Here is a 15493-nt window from a genome sequence, read left to right as displayed (position 1 = left end):
ATCTGCATATAAATGCAGAAAATGTTTTCGTACGTCACTTTGCTATTCGATTGTTAACAGCGTCATTCCCACATTCCTAAAGAAAATGGAACATCGTAATCCGCACTCCTAATCCGATAATACGAACCTAGACAAATGATAATCCCTTAACGTCAGCTGTAAACTAATGATGGCAAAAACTCCCTCGCAAAAAGGTTTCCCTTTACGTTATTTCTATCTTGTTTTGTTGGTCCAATTGAATTTTACGAGAGATTTCAATACGATATTTCATTCACGGTCCAGGAAGTTGAGTTGAGCAACACGGTAATTGGGTTTATAGCACCAAACCCGACCTTCCGCTCCAAGTAATATAGGTTCAATGGATCTGTTTTTGGGGCTGTTCATTTCATTCACAACTCGAAGGATGTCATAAATTACTTACGTAAGCAACAAAGAATTCACTGGATAAGAAACCAATCAGCACATTACGTATCAGTTTTATCAAGAGCTTCGTTTTATGACGTGATGATAATGGCTCGAAATCCGATTTATGTAATAAAACTGCCAGAAGAATAATGGTCAAATCATGAATGAATTCCCTTGTACTAATGCCGCGTGCGTCAAACGTTTGACCGATGTTTTAATTATAGATAGTACTCAACGGTTATCTTCCCTTTCCTCACCGATATAAAAGAGATTGTTAATTAAGAATTGAGCGAAATGATACTAATTATTTTCAGTATATGAAACTTGCTTTATAATTAATATATTTCTATTTTTCGTTCTGCAGTCTGCTCTAGCACATCACCTTGTTACTGCACAATCGTTCCCAGACAGATTTGTGTAAGCTGGGTCTTGGAGTTTTCGTAAGCCATTTTAAGAATGGATTCGTTCGTAAGCAGACATGATTTGTATCCAGCTCCCAAGTCGTTCAAACGCGAAGAAAACCCATCAACTGCGGCATTAACTTCGTCCAGAAAAGAGGTCGAGATGTTGGCGATGTCCTTTTCTTTACCCTCCAGTTTGGAAATGATCTGAGCTGGGCCGGCAATGATATTCTCGCCATTGAACACATCCAGCAGGCTTAGGCCGAAAATGTCCGACTCATCCACCAGCAGCACTTCGTAGATTTTGTCCACCTCTGCTTTAAGTCCTTTCTCTACGGTGTTGATACAGTTCGTGTATCCCACGCCAGCCACGTTCATATTACTGTCGAGCGTCGAACGGATAAAGCCCAAACAACTGGTCTCAACCGATCCATGTTGATGGCCTAGCTGATAGATCAACTGATCCTCGAGTTGTACCGCTTGTGCCAAAGAAGCCTCTTTGTCGCCGATTACGGTCTGGTAGAAGGCATCAGTTCTGGTGGCGGCATTCAGTTTAGCTCCTGCAACGGCATTGACGACTCTATCCTGCAAGTCCTTGTAGATAGGTTCAATGTCCTTCAATTTCTGCACCACCTGCGAAGACACTGGACGGGCAGCTTCCGAAAACTGTAATGTTATATACGATCAGTGTCTTTAGTCTAATTGTAACAGTTACAGATTGTTTCAATGACTTACACTTGCTCCTCCAATGGCAAGAACTACGATCGCAAGGAAGAACTTCATGTTGTAATCAGGCTGTAGAAAAGAAGCCGCTGTCAATATGCTGCTGATGATGCGTCTTTCTTTCGTCCTCGAACCACCAAGGCTGTGCTACAGTGCGACCAGGTCTGCTCTACTCTTGCGGACTATCAATGCTTTATACTTTGAAGCGTTCGTTGTTGCCAATGTAGATAACACCTTATCGAACTGTGGTTTATGGTTTAATGACATACAAAGAATCTACATCCCAATCAAGCAGTTTTATTACTTCCGGAAACATTCACCGGATGAGACCGGATCCGGTTAGATATAAATATTAAAATTTAAAATATAAATACTTTTAAGTTATAGTCTTCAAAAACAATTTATACATCCTATAAACTCCTCCCAACCCCCGCTGATAGAGCAGTCATTAACGCTCTTCGCAGCACGCAGCTGGCCTGGGTTCGAATCCCGATACCGGCGTGCCAGGGGGGTTGACCCGTAAAAATGAACTGTAGCGAATACCATCAGAGATATTAAAATTGTCTCTGGTGCAGGCTAAGATCGCCCAACAGTCGTAACGACAAATAAGAAGAAACTCCTCCCAAAAACCTTAAATCGTCAATGTGATAAATTTTAGTATTTTAACTAACTCCGGTAACTTGCGTCAAATCATTCTTGCAAAAACAATCGGTTCCTGTTTCCCGCTTCCAGTTAATATTCTGGGTATCGTTTCGCTCCGTACGATTCAAGCGGCAAATTCTTAGAACGATATAGCCTGAAAACCATGGAGCGTGCAGAGATTGATAACGTTAGCTTTAGCAATAATTTAATGACTTATCAGTTTTTGACCGAATCATGTCATATCCGGTAAGAAATCAAACTTACCAAACGTGAAACTGATATGGATCAGCAAATTCCTTTTTTCGCGTAATTGAAGCAATCAATCGTTGTTTATGATCCCGGATGCCACGGATGTGTGACGACAATGTTCGGTGTTCAGCAATGGTAGGCAACAATCGGTTTGATAAAATGAAGCCCAATATGATCCGTTGCACGAACCCGAACGAATATCAGTTTGCTTATGTCCGTGAAACAACATACCACGTTCAAAATGAGGTTCTTACCGGTCTTCGTTGGGCTGGTGCTCGTGTCCTGTACTGGAGAGACATTCGCCGCTAGAAATAATCGGCAAGATGTGCGGCAAGCCTTTCAACCGTTAAAAGCTATCAGCACCAAGCAGCAGCGCACGAAGCAAGTGGCTGGACGTGACACTGAGGAATTTCTTTCGCTGCAATCGCAACTCATCCTAAGTCAGGAACCGTATGTACAGCAGACGATCGACGAAGAACACAATATTCGCGATAGTTTGGAAACTGTCCGCGATGCCAAGTGTGCTGGTTTTGTGTCTACAGCCACCGATGCTCTCATGACGCTGGGAGGTATTTCGTTCGGCAACTGTGTGGCTAAGATCGATAAGGACATGTTCCTCGGTTTGTATTCATCGGCCACGTCCGCGGACGACAGCACCGCTCGTCAGGAATACGCCAGGACCAGCTTGTTGAGCGACTGGGGAAGAATGAACATCTTTACTGAAGCAGCAGCGATTAACACGATGATCGAAGAGAAGCTGATGATCTCGAGTGAGAGCGAGCGACTATTTGCAACGAGGGAACTGTCGACGGCACTAAAGGACGCACTGCAGGAGTGTCTGGTTAATGCACGGGCACTGTTGAGCCAGTCGCTATCGGCTGCGACCTCACAAGTGGACAATATTTGCGATCAATAAGATTTCATCACCGCCGGGATCTTGACCTTGACTGTGCTTCCTCTGTTTGCGTTTCTAAATACTTCTTACTATCGAACTTGTTAAAAGCTTTCGTTATTTGTTTGAAACTAATAAACAATTTCGTTACTTCTACGTGAAAGCTATACTTAACTATACTTTGGTACAAATTGATGCATTTTCAAATTTAACACTATCTGCATCAAAAACAATTCAAACTCCTCGAGAAAGAAAGACAAGTAGAAGTAGAACTGTAGACACGGTGCACAGCCCAGAAGCCCGCGCAATCCAGACTTCTATCCAGTCGTGGCGGAACCCGAAGATTAAGCCAAATTAATGTCACAGTGGCCGACGAAACTGGGGCACAGAGGGAACTTGCTCCAACGATACTCCGGAACTGGGGCAACGGAACCGGCGGTCAAGCAGCCGGCCAAGCTACTGGCCAAGCTACTGGATCTGGAACTGGATCAACTTCGTAATGGGGGCGTTAGAGTAGGATAGAATTAATAAGGTATGCGTGAACTGAGGGTGACCAAATTATTGTACGTTTATGTATATGATAAAGTAAAACGACATTCCGTTGGCTGATTGTTAACTTGAACCCCGACGTGTTTGATCATTTTACCCGAGTTCATAGGTTCGACAGTCCGCCTCGATCACACAAGGGATTTGAGAGTAAGTCAGGATCACAGACCGCAGGTTTGGTCTTTCGCAACGGAATAAAACTAAAATAATAAAAAAAACGTAAAAACGATATTTGGCGACAAGGTTTTCAATGTTTATTACAAAGCTGTGGTCACTCCTCCCACGTCTCCTCCGGCTCCAAAGCCGTCGGTTGCGCTTGGGCGACTCCCGAAGGAGTCGCGAATGTCGCGACCACCAAAACTGGTTGAACCATCGAACGGCCCAAAACCATCCGAACCACCAAATCCTTCCAAAAAACCCGGCACCGGCTGGCCAGCTTGCTTAAGAATCTTCACTAGATCGTTGGCAATGGCCGAATCAGCGCTGGGATCGTAGAAGGAAGTGGCCCTCCCCTTGTTACCGACGCGCCCGGTGCGACCGATACGATGAACATAGTCATCGATTCTGGTTGGCATATCGTAATTGATCACATGGCGGACGCTCTTCATATCGAGGCCGCGTGCCGCCACCGACGTCGCAATCAGCACCTTCATACGACCCGTTCTAAACTGTGACAGGGCCTGTTCGCGTTCGCGCTGCAAACGGTCCCCATGAATTGAGGTTGCCTTAAACTGCGTCTCTGACATAAACGTGGCCAGATAATCGGCGTTACGCTTCGTCTCCACAAAGACGAGCGTGCCAATCGGATCTTCGCTGCCGAGGATTTCCTCTAGCTTTTGTCGCTTGTCGAATTTACCCACCTCGTAGACCTCCTGCTGCACGTCACTACACGCTGCCCCAACGATGCCGACCGCGATGTAAATGTAATTGCTAAGGAAATTACCCGCCAGCTCTTGAATTTCGCGGGGAAATGTGGCCGAAAACATGAGCGTCTGGCGGTCCTCCTTTGGAGCCATTGTCGAATGAGACATTATTTTCTCGATTGACGGCAGAAAGCCCATATCGAGCATGCGGTCCGCCTCGTCCAGAACCACAAATTTTACGTTTTCAAAGTTTACCCACCCCCGATCGATGATGTCGATCAAACGTCCGGGTGTTGCGACCAATATCTGGCAACCTCCATTTATAAAGTTCATTTGACTGCGCCAGTCCGCGCCACCGTACAAAATGCACACCTTTAGCTTCACTCCGCTAGGGTCGTGGGCAAATTTGCGTCCTTCGTCGCGAATCTGGATCGCCAACTCACGTGTCGGGGCGACTATTAGGACATACGGGTTTCGGCTTCGCATATCAAGGTCCATTTCTAACAAAGTGTTTATCATCGGAAGCATGAAGGCTGCCGTCTTGCCCGATCCTGTCTGAGCGCAGGCCATTAAATCCCGTCCGGCGAGAACTACCGGAATACCGTGCCGCTGGATTGGGGTCGGTTTCTTGTACCCCGATTTACGGATGTTGATGAGTAATGTTTCACTCAAACCGGATGCTTCGAAGCTTTGTAAGGGGTTCGGGGGATCCTCGCCCGAGACAGAAACCTCGATGTCGTTCAGATTTTCGAAATTGATGCCAGAGCTGATGCCGGAACCAAAAATTTCTTTCTCGTCTTCCGACGGGGGCGGTGGTATGTACACCTCCCTCGGAACCTCGTTCTGTTGCTTCTCGTTGCCGCCGGAGCCTCTAGCAGCACCACGATCTCCGCGGTACGCAGCGTTGTCTGTTTTAAGAACGTTTCAAAATTAGTTCATGAACCAGCTGCGTTTAGAGAAATAATTACCATTTTCTTGGTGTTCAAATTGGGCGTTTCCGAAGCTTAGCCCCTCTTCGCCCGCCTTTAGCCGAGAATCGAGAAAAAAATATTTAGTTAAACAAGCGTCCAAAAACCGCATGTAACAATAAATACTCACCGTCTCTTCTTCCCATTCTAAGTCACTCATTTCGTTCGCAGCTAAACCTGTTGGTACACGTTCGTTCAAGCGCGCCTACAGGAGACAAAAGAAACGAACACATTATTATAAAAGCGAAGAATGACACAAAAAAGAAATCCGTGGTGCGATCGCCTGGTCAAGCATTTTCCCTAGTCCAACCAGCAAATCGATGGGCGGCAATAGCTCGACGCAGGGGGAAAAATGCCCCTCGAAGATGGTGTGCGCTCTTGCGGCGTGCATCAATTATTTGCGGATGAACGAACCCGGTCAGCCGAAACGTGCACGGAAGGCATTTTTCGTAGATCGCACCCAGAGAAAGGTAGGTTTTTTCGTCGGCAAACGCCACATAATGATATATTAATGCTCTCCGGGTTCGGTTAGTTGAAAGACAACGATTGAATCTTGTCTATGATTATCCTTAACTAAATGTCGGAACCTACTCCACTAAAGCACAACCACACCGCGCCACGATCACTTCTAACTGCTCCGCTAACTTTCGATTGCACAGCGCATCGTGCAGAGAACATCGACACACACCGAACACAATGAACGGCGGACACCCTTTGAAACACTGTCGCTGCTCCCGATCATTCGGGGAATCTTCGGTTTCGGTAAACTCGAAACAAAAGACGACCATCCATTTTGGAACGAACTACGACCGCCGGCAATGTGGTTGTTTACGTACAACACGCAAGAAACACAGGGGACCGTGAAAAAGAGCGGCAACGGACTATCAGCTGCATTTGACGTTCAACGCCTTCCATGCTTTTCACTAACACTAGCAAACGAAGCTCCGGAAGCTGCTGCTAGGGCGCCATTTTGTAAAGTCACCTTTTTAGTTTCTTCCGTAAAAACGGTTACAACCGGTAACGACTTGTTCTGCGCAACGTTCTTAGATTCTTGTTCATGTTCATACAGCTCATAGTTTTTTGAGAAGTTATCATGTTAAAGGCCGTTCACTTTGTGTCACGTTCACTGTTCACACTTAATTTAACACAAATTGAGTACAAAGTACAAAATTTGTACTGTATTTGTATTTTTGTACTTTATACAAAAGTTATTAATTTAGGTTAAACATAAGTAGGCTCTTACCCAGGATTACTTACCTATGAAGCACGTTCTAATTCACTTAATTTAACTTTAACTAGTAGTGTAGAACTAGTAGTGTAGAACTAGACGTGAGACGTCCGCACCGTATCGCCGCTGGAACCGAAAAGAAATGTGAGAATTTTATTTCCCGCTGCTCAGTATCAAGAGAGCGATTGAGAGTATGAAAAAGTGGAGAGCGATTGACAGTATGGAAAAGCAGAGCAATTTTTACTACACACTTTCACTGCACGAGTGTGTGAGGAGTCTCTCTCACTTTTTGGCAAAATGGTATATGTGATTGCCATCTCGAATCTCACGTGTTTCAATAGGAACCAAAGCGTCCGAAAAGTATTTTCCATAACCAAAAATTCAATGATTTTGTATGAAAGAAGAGATAGACAACTTTGATTTACAGCAATTGCCTGTAACTTTACAGGAAAGAGGTAAAGTGTTAAGAAGGCCATGACCATTCTTAGGTTACTATACGCCTTCGTACAAAACCAGAAACCGAATCCGTTGAACCCACCTAGCGCAGCTGCGTATGCGACGTTAGAAATGCGCTAAGATCAGCAGTTTTTGGCCGGTCCCACTTTACGAGCGACCGACTTAGCTGGAAACCCGACTCGATGAGTAAACCCGCTCTAGGATGTAGATTTCCTACATTACGTTTGCACCACTCCGACGGAAGTCCTACATCCTGATACAATCTTCCTTCCTCATCCCCTCACTGGCAGATAGTAGTCCCAAGCCAAAAGAGTCGATTTATTCAAACAGGTTCAAGGCGCAAACCAAGAGTGGATCCGGTAAATGAACGCGAAATCATTACCAGTCGATTTGTAACAATTTACTTACCTTTTCGTGCCCGGTCGCGTCCTTTGCCCGTTGGACGTGATTCTCAAATGGACGATAGAACTTTGCCGCTAGCCGGTGGTATGGATTAACCTCTACACCTGCACAGTAATGGAACAACAAAGGGAATTTACGCGGCCCTCATCAAAACGCTCGCAGCCAACAGTAGGTTCCATACAAAATGTGGCCAATCTCGCGCTAGGTTGCCTCCGGAACATAAAGTTATTGAAAAATGATATCAAGCAAAGCTTGCTTGCTTCGAAAACAAAGTTGCATGATTGTTTTTTAAATATTTTTTTTGCTTAAACTCACGATCAATGGTGAAATATGTTGCGAATAATATGCAAAATTAAGGTTAGAAAAGAAATACGCTGATTTTTCGGCAGATTCAGTCGCATTCGGCAGTGGTTTGCTGCTAGGGCTTTTGCAGAACTGTCAATGTCCGTTCCTCGCTTTGCTGTCAATGAATGAAAAAGTTGGTGACTCTTCGGGTGTAGAGTGGAAAAACAATATTCGCAGCAGTAATTTTTTGGTTTTCAATGCTCTCGGTGTTACTTATTGAATCAATAGAACAGCGCACAATAGTGATGCGGCGTGGAGAATTATTTGGAAATCAAAGTTTCATAACAATCGGGTCAGAGTAAGCCACAAATTAGCGAAGGAAGTCCGTGACAACAAACGCGCAGCAAGAAGCCAGTGCAGCGAAAATGGATTGTAAGTCTGCCATCTTTGAAAGTGTAGTACTTTGGTTGGTACACCTTTTTGGTGTGCTCTCGTCTACGAAGTATGGCCATGATTTCTTAGCCGTCCGCCGGCTAGGCAGGGGATTCGTTATGTTGCTCATTTGTTTTACTATCGTTAGCCTTTTGTTAGATTTACATTTTTCTTTGCCCTGAAACGATTGAGTCATCGTTTTCCACACGGAACCCCTTTTAGGCTGTGGATAAAAACCAATTATCCTATGTGTATGCGACCGAAAAATAATTTCCTTTGAAATGTGATTGTTTATAGTCTCACCGAGCCCAGACAGTGATACTTCTGGCTACTATAGAAATCGCAGCCGACGTGATGAGCGTGACCGGGGGAATCGAGGAAGATCGAAGTAAGCGCTTGCAAATAAAAAGCAACCGAGAAAAAACACAGCTACCCGATCCTTCCCCAAGCACGAAGAACCGGCCATCTCTGCACAGCTGTCGGTGCCAGTGTTGAGGGGACAGGAGGCGCCGACCGTACCGAACCTCCGAACGGCCATGCTCCGCCCGGAATGCGCACCCTAGGGACATCGCGCTGCAAAACTGATGGGATTCTTTGTTTGTTTTTAGGGAACGCTTCCGCAACAACAGTCGCTACAGCCGTAGCCGATCTCGGTCGTACAGCAGGGAACGTTACAGCTCGCGGCAGCGGAGCAATGAAAGAGATCTTTACAGAGATGAAAACGATCATCCAGAGTATGATGATGGAGGCTGGGAAAGGTTTGTGCAATCTGTGTAAAGTTTTTGTTTGTTTCATTCATCACTTTCGGCTCCCCTTTTCAGAGAACGCTACAGACCTCGTAGCCGAGAACGGGATCGAGAACGAAGATCACGCGAACGGTATCGTGATCGAAGGTAAGAGAACCCTTGAATGTCACCGTTAATTTGATAATGAGTGTCGATTGCGACCAACTTTGCATTACAGAGATCGCGAGAAGGGGAGTCGTCGCGGAGGATATTCTCCCAGCTCTTTGGACGATGGAGACAATTTCGACAGCGATAATGAGTACATGTATGAAACTACGCCCAACAATAATATCATTATTCGCGGGTTAGCCCCGCAAGTGACCGAAGCAGACGTAAGATCCCTTTTTTCCATCGAAACGGTTGCAATATGTATGTTCATTCAACTACTTAAGACCTTTGTATCTGTCCCATGCTACAGATCATAAGCGATCTCATTCAGTGCGGTCTACAGGCACTTCATGTGAGGCTGATTCGCAGAAAAAAGACAGGTAATAATTTGATTGAAAAGTGTTTCACAAATCGTAAATGTAGATGTAAACGATTCCGACGGGTAATGTATAAGCGAGAAGTGTATGAAGCACGAACAACAAACACCAGCGACTTTGAACGATCGCAGTCTCGATCTCAACAATGTAAAAACCTTCGAGCGTACCGAAAAGAAAAGTGGCAAGTGCATAAAATGGTGCCTGGCAATGACTAACCTGGCTGCCCCTACACTGGAGGGTGGAAATGGTGGTTGTTAATGTCCTGATCGCGTGTGCGGCGGATTAAGTTCGTAGTAATTTGCACCAAATCGAATTTGCCAACTAAACTCAAACAAAAGCGGACGAGATGAGCAACATTCTGACGAAAAAGATCATGCTTCGCAATCTGGACGTGCTGACGAACGAGGAGAGCGTGCTGGGCGTGATGCAGAAGTGTTTGCCGGCCGAGCTGGTCGCAAAGATCTCGAAGGTGGTCGTCTGTCGCGATCCGCTAACGTCCATTTCGCGCGGCATGTGCTATCTGCACTTTGAAAATCTGGTGGACTCGATGAACACGCACAATGCGCTGAAAGAGTTGGATCCACAGCTGTCGATCGATAGCCGGGACGTCATTATCTCGTACTGCATGGACACGGAGAATCGTAATCTGATCAAATCGAATCAGCCCGGTCATCCGCACCACCGCGACGCCAACCACCGCAGTGGAAACAATAGTGCCGGTGGACCGGGGGCGCATGGAGAGCACCAGCACCAGCAGCACCATCAGTCCGGCGGCAGTTACTATCGTGCGGACGGCGGTGCTGGGTATGATCGCGGTGGTGGCTACGGCAACAGACACAACGCGCACGAAATGAACAAGAATTCCGGAAGTGGAAATTCCACGGGCGGTAGTGGGGGTCGTAGTAACTACCAACAGCATTCCGGTACTCAATCATTCAACGCCACCGTGGCGGGATCCGCTTCGTCGCAGGCGACTACTTCGGCGGATGCAGATTTCCCGGGCAACTATACCCTCGCCGACGTTCCTCGCCTGGCGGAGTACAGTGCATCGATGTATGCGTCGAATGCGGCCGAACATGAGTATTATCTGCAGTACTACAAAGAGTACTACACGTCAAAGCTGTCACAGACGTTGACTCCGAGCCAAGGCCTTACAGCGGGGCCCGTGTCTTCCTCGGGTGGAAGTGAGACGGCCAACAATGGTGCGGCCGTGGCACAGTCGGCCATAGCTCGCAAGCAAGCGGGTGGTGCTGGTAAAGGGCCAAAGGCGGATGCTTTCGGTACGGGTTTGGTTAGCGGCACAAATCAAACGATTCTTCAGTTACCGGTCCCGAATGGAGTGGATGGCCGAAAGTACCGTACGTACCGCTCTCTACCATTGAATCGAATTTATTTTGTTTTAACCGGTCTTATTGTCTTTTCCAGCGGATCCCGACACCTCGGTTTACCAATATGACGAAACGTCAGGTTTCTACTACGATCCTACTACTGGTCTTTACTACGATGCCAACTCGCAGTACTATTATAACCGCGAAACCAGTTCCTACCTGTACTGGGACCCGGCCAACCACACATACGTATCTGCCCCATCGTCGAGTGCGAGCGCCGCCGCCGACACTGTCACCATAGGGCCATCGTTACCACCGGGGACAATGATTGCACCCTCTGCTGGGGCAGCGGCTTCCACTGCGGAAGGCTCCGATAAGAACGCGGAAAAGGTGAAAACGAAAGACCAACCACCGCAGGATAAGGTAAAAGTGGCCAAGAAAATCGTCAAGGACATGGAAAAATGGGCGAAGCAGCTTAATCAAAAGAAGGACTACAGCGTCATACAGCCGCCGGCGCGTATCGAGGAGGCCACTCTTTATTCTTCGCTCGGTCCATCGAAACCACTGCAGGAACCGCTCGGTAGCGGAGGTTATGCCGACGTCGGGTTTTCGCTGCTGGAGAAAAAGGAGCGTGTTTCTGGTACAACCGGTGCCAGTGCTGCCAGCGGTTCGGTCGCCAGTTCCGGTTATAGTAGCAAATCTACAGTGCCGGCTAGTAGAGCCATGGCCGGTCCGGCGTCTTATGGTGGAGGTTCAGATTCGGATCAGGAGCTCGGAGACGGTGATGGCGGTGGGTCCAGTGAGCAGGACTTGGTAGATTTCGATAAGCTCACGTGCTTGCTGTGCAAGCGTGCATTCCAATCACAAGACATTTTGATGAAGCATTTAAAAATGTCCGCCCTACACAAAGAAAACCTCAAGAAACTGAACCTAGCCGGCGGCGGTGGTACGGGTGGCGGCGGAGGTGGTGGTGGCAGCAGTGACGGAGGTTCCGGGGGAACCAGCACCAGTTTGCAACAGTATCGCGATCGTGCTAAGGAGCGACGAGCCAAGTACGGTGAAGATGAGGCCCCGCCGGTTAATCGCAGCAAAGAGCGCTTCCAGCGAGAGATCGAGAAGCAGAGCCAGTCGTCCTTTCAGCAGACCACGTCCTCGTCGCTCCCGATCAGTCACAACAATGTCGGCAACAAGCTGCTACAGAAAATGGGCTGGTCCGAGGGCCAGGGTTTGGGCAAAAGCAATCAAGGGCGTGTGAATATCATTGAGGTACGTAAGTGTTTTCCCCGCTAATGGTAAACGCATAAATGGTAAAAATGCATTTTGGTTTTTCCGATCTTTGTCCCGCAGGCGGAGGCTCGCGTGGCCAACGTCGGTCTCGGTATCAAAGCGAACACCGCAGCACAGTACAGCCGTACAACGGATGACTACAAGACTTACATCAAGAAAATGATGAAAACTCGCTACGAGCAGGTGGAAGGAACCGACTAACCTGTCCCATTCGTTCCAAAGCCAAATGGGTGTAATTCTCAATATTACGGTTCCAACCTTCGTACACCGTGTGCTGATTTGTTAGTTATGCTCTCTAGTGTATGTTCTCAGAAACTGCGTTCCCTTCCGAGAACCATAATGGAACATTGGCCACATCGGCTTCGGCTTCTTGTCTGAAAATGGTGTGTTGCTTACGGCTCAGTTGTACAGTAGGGCATAGGTACTATTGCACGGGCAGCGAGTGGTGCCGAGCGTAGTATTTTTTTTTACTGGCCTTCACACAATATAGCATAATAAAGTAATACAAAAATACACATTATATAGCCGTCCGATTGCTTTACTCTGATTACTGATTGATGTATTTCAAAAAAATTCGGGCCTTGTTAGTTCTCAATAATCCTAGACGGCAAAATACGGTAACTCTTGTTACCTACCTATCTCAATTGAGATTCTAGAATCCGATTCGGGACCCTGAAAGATGGTAGTTATGCTGTCGACGGATCTGTCACGGGTCACGTAAACAAAGATCATTACCAAATTCACATTATCAACCGATCTTTCGTTCAGCTGTAGTGCCCACGGCATCGGCTGTGGTGAGATACTTTATTGGTTAAAAACAAAGACTTAACGCACAACCTTGAATGATGATCGTGACTTATCGTTGTATGACTATGCGACGCAAACAAGCTAACATTATACATATTATGCCACACGCGGCGTGTGTTAAAAGGTTACGAGAGCGCCTTCCGACTTACGCACTGCTGAGCGCATCAACACCCGGCAGCAGCTTGCCTTCGAGCAGTTCGAGCGAAGCACCACCCCCGGTCGATACGTGGGAGACCTGCGATTCCGTGCCCCACTTGGCGCAGCACGAAGCCGTATCACCGCCTCCAATGATCGACACAGTGCCACCCTTCGTTGCGGCAACAACGGCATCCATCAGTGCCTTGGTGCCCTTGGCAAAGTTCGGGAACTCGAACACACCGGGCGGCCCGTTCCAGACGATGAGCTTTGCCCGAGCGATCGGAGCTGCGAACGCTTCGCGCGTTTTTGGGCCAATGTCGAGTCCCAGGTGACCAGCCGGAATGCCGCCGGCCACCGTGGCCTCGCCCGTGGCGGCATCCTCAGCAAACTTGTCACCCGTCACGAAATCGACCGGCAGATGAAGCTGTACGTTGTTTTTCTTCGCTTTGTCGACCAGATTCTGGACGATCTTTGCACCCTCGGCGTCGAACAGGGAGCCACCGATTTCCATGTTGTTCAGCACCTTCAGGAACGTGAACGCCATGCCACCGCCGATAATCATCTCGTTCACCTTGTCGAGCAGGTTCTCGATCAGCTGAATCTTGTCCGCCACCTTCGCGCCGCCCAAAATAGCGAGGAAAGGATTCGGCGGGTTGTCCAGCGCCTGTGAGAAGTACCGCAGCTCCTTGTTCAGCAGCAAGCCGGCCGCCCGCTGGCCGTAGCCCTCGCCCATCATCGAGCTGTGGGCCCGGTGTGCCGTTCCGAAGGCATCGTCCACGTACACGTCACCGAGTTTGGCGAGACTCTCACGGAATGTTTTCACCTTATCTTTGTCGGCTTTAACCTGACATCGAGGGGCGATAGGACAAGAGAAAGTGAACGGAGATTAGCTCGCACGCATTACGCAACACGGAATGTTGATTCTGTACAATCTCCCTCCCGATTATGTCGCCTTCAATCATAAACAAAGCATCTATTTTAAGAAGGGCCAACCGAAAGACTATCACAAACAACGTACACGGTTCCATACCAACCTTATTGCCGCTGCCATCGACACCTTTGCCTTCCTCCTCGACGTAGAAGCGCACATTTTCCAGCAGAATCACCGAACCGGCTGCCGGATCTTTGCAGGCGGCCTCAACCTCCGCGCCGACGCAATCATTCAGGAACGTTACGTCACGGCCGAGCAGCTTCTTCAGCTCGTCGGCCACCGGGGCTAGCGTGTACTTGGTATTCTTGTTACCGTCCGGGCGGCCAAGGTGCGATGCGAGCACGACCGATTTGGCTCCCTTCTCGAGCGCAAACTTGATGCTATCCAGTGCGGCCACAATGCGCTGGTTGCTGCTGATTTTACCCTCCTTGATGGGGACATTGAAATCGACACTGGTGAACGGGGCGGGAGACAATATGAAGACAATCGAATCGAATGATTGAAATACGGGTTATAATTCCCACAGGTAGCACGAAAAAGTCTTCAGGCCATCGACCGAACGTCCTTCTCCGTGCTCCACAGCCCAAAGCCGGCCAACTTACCGCATAAACACACGTTTACCCTTGAGGTCCACGTTTTCGATGCTAAGCTTGTTGAGAGCCATTGTTGCGAGCGACCGAGCAGTGAATAAACGTTTCACGGGCGAGTAATGCAAAATCCTTTCCTTCGTAAGCCGGAATCGCAGGATCCAGGGGCGATAATACAAGCGATTGCGATTGTTGCCGACTGTTTGGTAAAATTTTCAACGCTCTTGAATGTTGCTGCCTCGAATGTCACCCCAAGGGCAGCGCTGTCAGCGCTCCCTTTCGTCGATTACAGGCTTTGTCTCGGTCGATTTCTTCACCCGCGGGAAACGGCCAACAACCCAGCACAAGTTTTTGAATGTTGCTTCGGTCTTTCATTTTGCGATTACTTTCTTTCGAGGCTGACGCTAGCCTTTTTCTAGAAAATGAGCTATTTAGATCGCAAGTTAAGCTCAGTCATAAGCTGCTTCGGTTTATATGAAATGCTTTGTGTCCCAACCTGTATATAAATGTAACTCGTCGTCTTTCAGGATCAAAGCGAGCGTGGCGCAAAGTGTTTTCAATATCTGGTATGAACGTATTTTACCAGTATTTGATAAATCGACGCTTTTGACCTGGGTACATGTGAACTTCTATCTGCCAGTGAGGGGAGGATT

At 47.7% G+C, this 15493-nt stretch overlaps 4 protein-coding genes and 1 pseudogene across 4 annotated transcripts; 2 read left to right on the top strand and 3 right to left on the bottom strand.

Moving 5' to 3' along the window:
- Window positions 1-662: 662 nt before the first annotated feature.
- On the bottom strand, window positions 663-1647 carry LOC128274014 (uncharacterized). Its single transcript, XM_053012098.1, has 2 exons — window positions 1542-1647; window positions 663-1472 (listed from the first exon to the last, which is right to left on the bottom strand). The coding sequence occupies exons 1-2, from the start codon at window positions 1587-1589 to the stop codon at window positions 792-794; spliced, it is 729 nt and encodes a 242-aa protein (XP_052868058.1). The 5' UTR covers window positions 1590-1647; the 3' UTR covers window positions 663-791.
- A 1014-nt stretch (window positions 1648-2661) lies between these two features.
- Window positions 2662-3336, top strand: LOC128270734 (uncharacterized). The gene has a single exon (XM_053008148.1). The coding sequence runs from the start codon at window positions 2662-2664 to the stop codon at window positions 3334-3336; it is 675 nt and encodes a 224-aa protein (XP_052864108.1).
- Window positions 3337-4129: 793 nt separating this feature from the next.
- On the bottom strand, window positions 4130-6487 carry LOC128270733 (ATP-dependent RNA helicase vasa-like; annotated as a pseudogene).
- Window positions 6488-8413: 1926 nt separating this feature from the next.
- Window positions 8414-12859, top strand: LOC128270732 (RNA-binding protein 10-like). Its single transcript, XM_053008147.1, has 9 exons — window positions 8414-8492; window positions 8790-8880; window positions 9101-9250; window positions 9314-9385; window positions 9456-9609; window positions 9696-9765; window positions 10101-11120; window positions 11188-12356; window positions 12438-12859. The coding sequence occupies exons 1-9, from the start codon at window positions 8486-8488 to the stop codon at window positions 12576-12578; spliced, it is 2874 nt and encodes a 957-aa protein (XP_052864107.1). The 5' UTR covers window positions 8414-8485; the 3' UTR covers window positions 12579-12859.
- A 67-nt stretch (window positions 12860-12926) lies between these two features.
- LOC128273374 (phosphoglycerate kinase) lies at window positions 12927-15048 on the bottom strand. Its single transcript, XM_053011319.1, has 3 exons — window positions 14856-15048; window positions 14357-14705; window positions 12927-14166 (listed from the first exon to the last, which is right to left on the bottom strand). The coding sequence occupies exons 1-3, from the start codon at window positions 14915-14917 to the stop codon at window positions 13330-13332; spliced, it is 1248 nt and encodes a 415-aa protein (XP_052867279.1). The 5' UTR covers window positions 14918-15048; the 3' UTR covers window positions 12927-13329.
- Between the last annotated feature and the right edge of the window lie 445 nt (window positions 15049-15493).

The sequence above is a fragment of the Anopheles cruzii genome, chromosome 3 (assembly GCF_943734635.1).
Source record: "Anopheles cruzii chromosome 3, idAnoCruzAS_RS32_06, whole genome shotgun sequence".
NCBI lineage: Eukaryota > Metazoa > Arthropoda > Insecta > Diptera > Culicidae > Anopheles > Anopheles cruzii.
This window is presented reverse-complemented; position numbering and strand designations above follow the sequence as displayed.

Coding starts and splice junctions, on each gene's coding strand:
- LOC128274014 (XM_053012098.1), bottom strand. CDS start 1,589: ATGAAGTTCTTCCTTGCGATCGTAGTTCTTGCCATTGGAGGAGCAAGT. Junction 1,473..1,541: donor TTGCCATTGGAGGAGCAAGT/GTAAGTCATTGA, acceptor ATAACATTACAG/TTTTCGGAAGCTGCCCGTCC.
- LOC128270734 (XM_053008148.1), top strand. CDS start 2,662: ATGAGGTTCTTACCGGTCTTCGTTGGGCTGGTGCTCGTGTCCTGTACT.
- LOC128270732 (XM_053008147.1), top strand. Junction 9,610..9,695: donor CGCAAGTGACCGAAGCAGAC/GTAAGATCCCTT, acceptor CCCATGCTACAG/ATCATAAGCGATCTCATTCA. Junction 11,121..11,187: donor AGTGGATGGCCGAAAGTACC/GTACGTACCGCT, acceptor TGTCTTTTCCAG/CGGATCCCGACACCTCGGTT.
- LOC128273374 (XM_053011319.1), bottom strand. CDS start 14,917: ATGGCTCTCAACAAGCTTAGCATCGAAAACGTGGACCTCAAGGGTAAA. Junction 14,706..14,855: donor GGTAAACGTGTGTTTATGCG/GTAAGTTGGCCG, acceptor CCCGTTCACCAG/TGTCGATTTCAATGTCCCCA. Junction 14,167..14,356: donor TCGATGGCAGCGGCAATAAG/GTTGGTATGGAA, acceptor CCTCGATGTCAG/GTTAAAGCCGACAAAGATAA.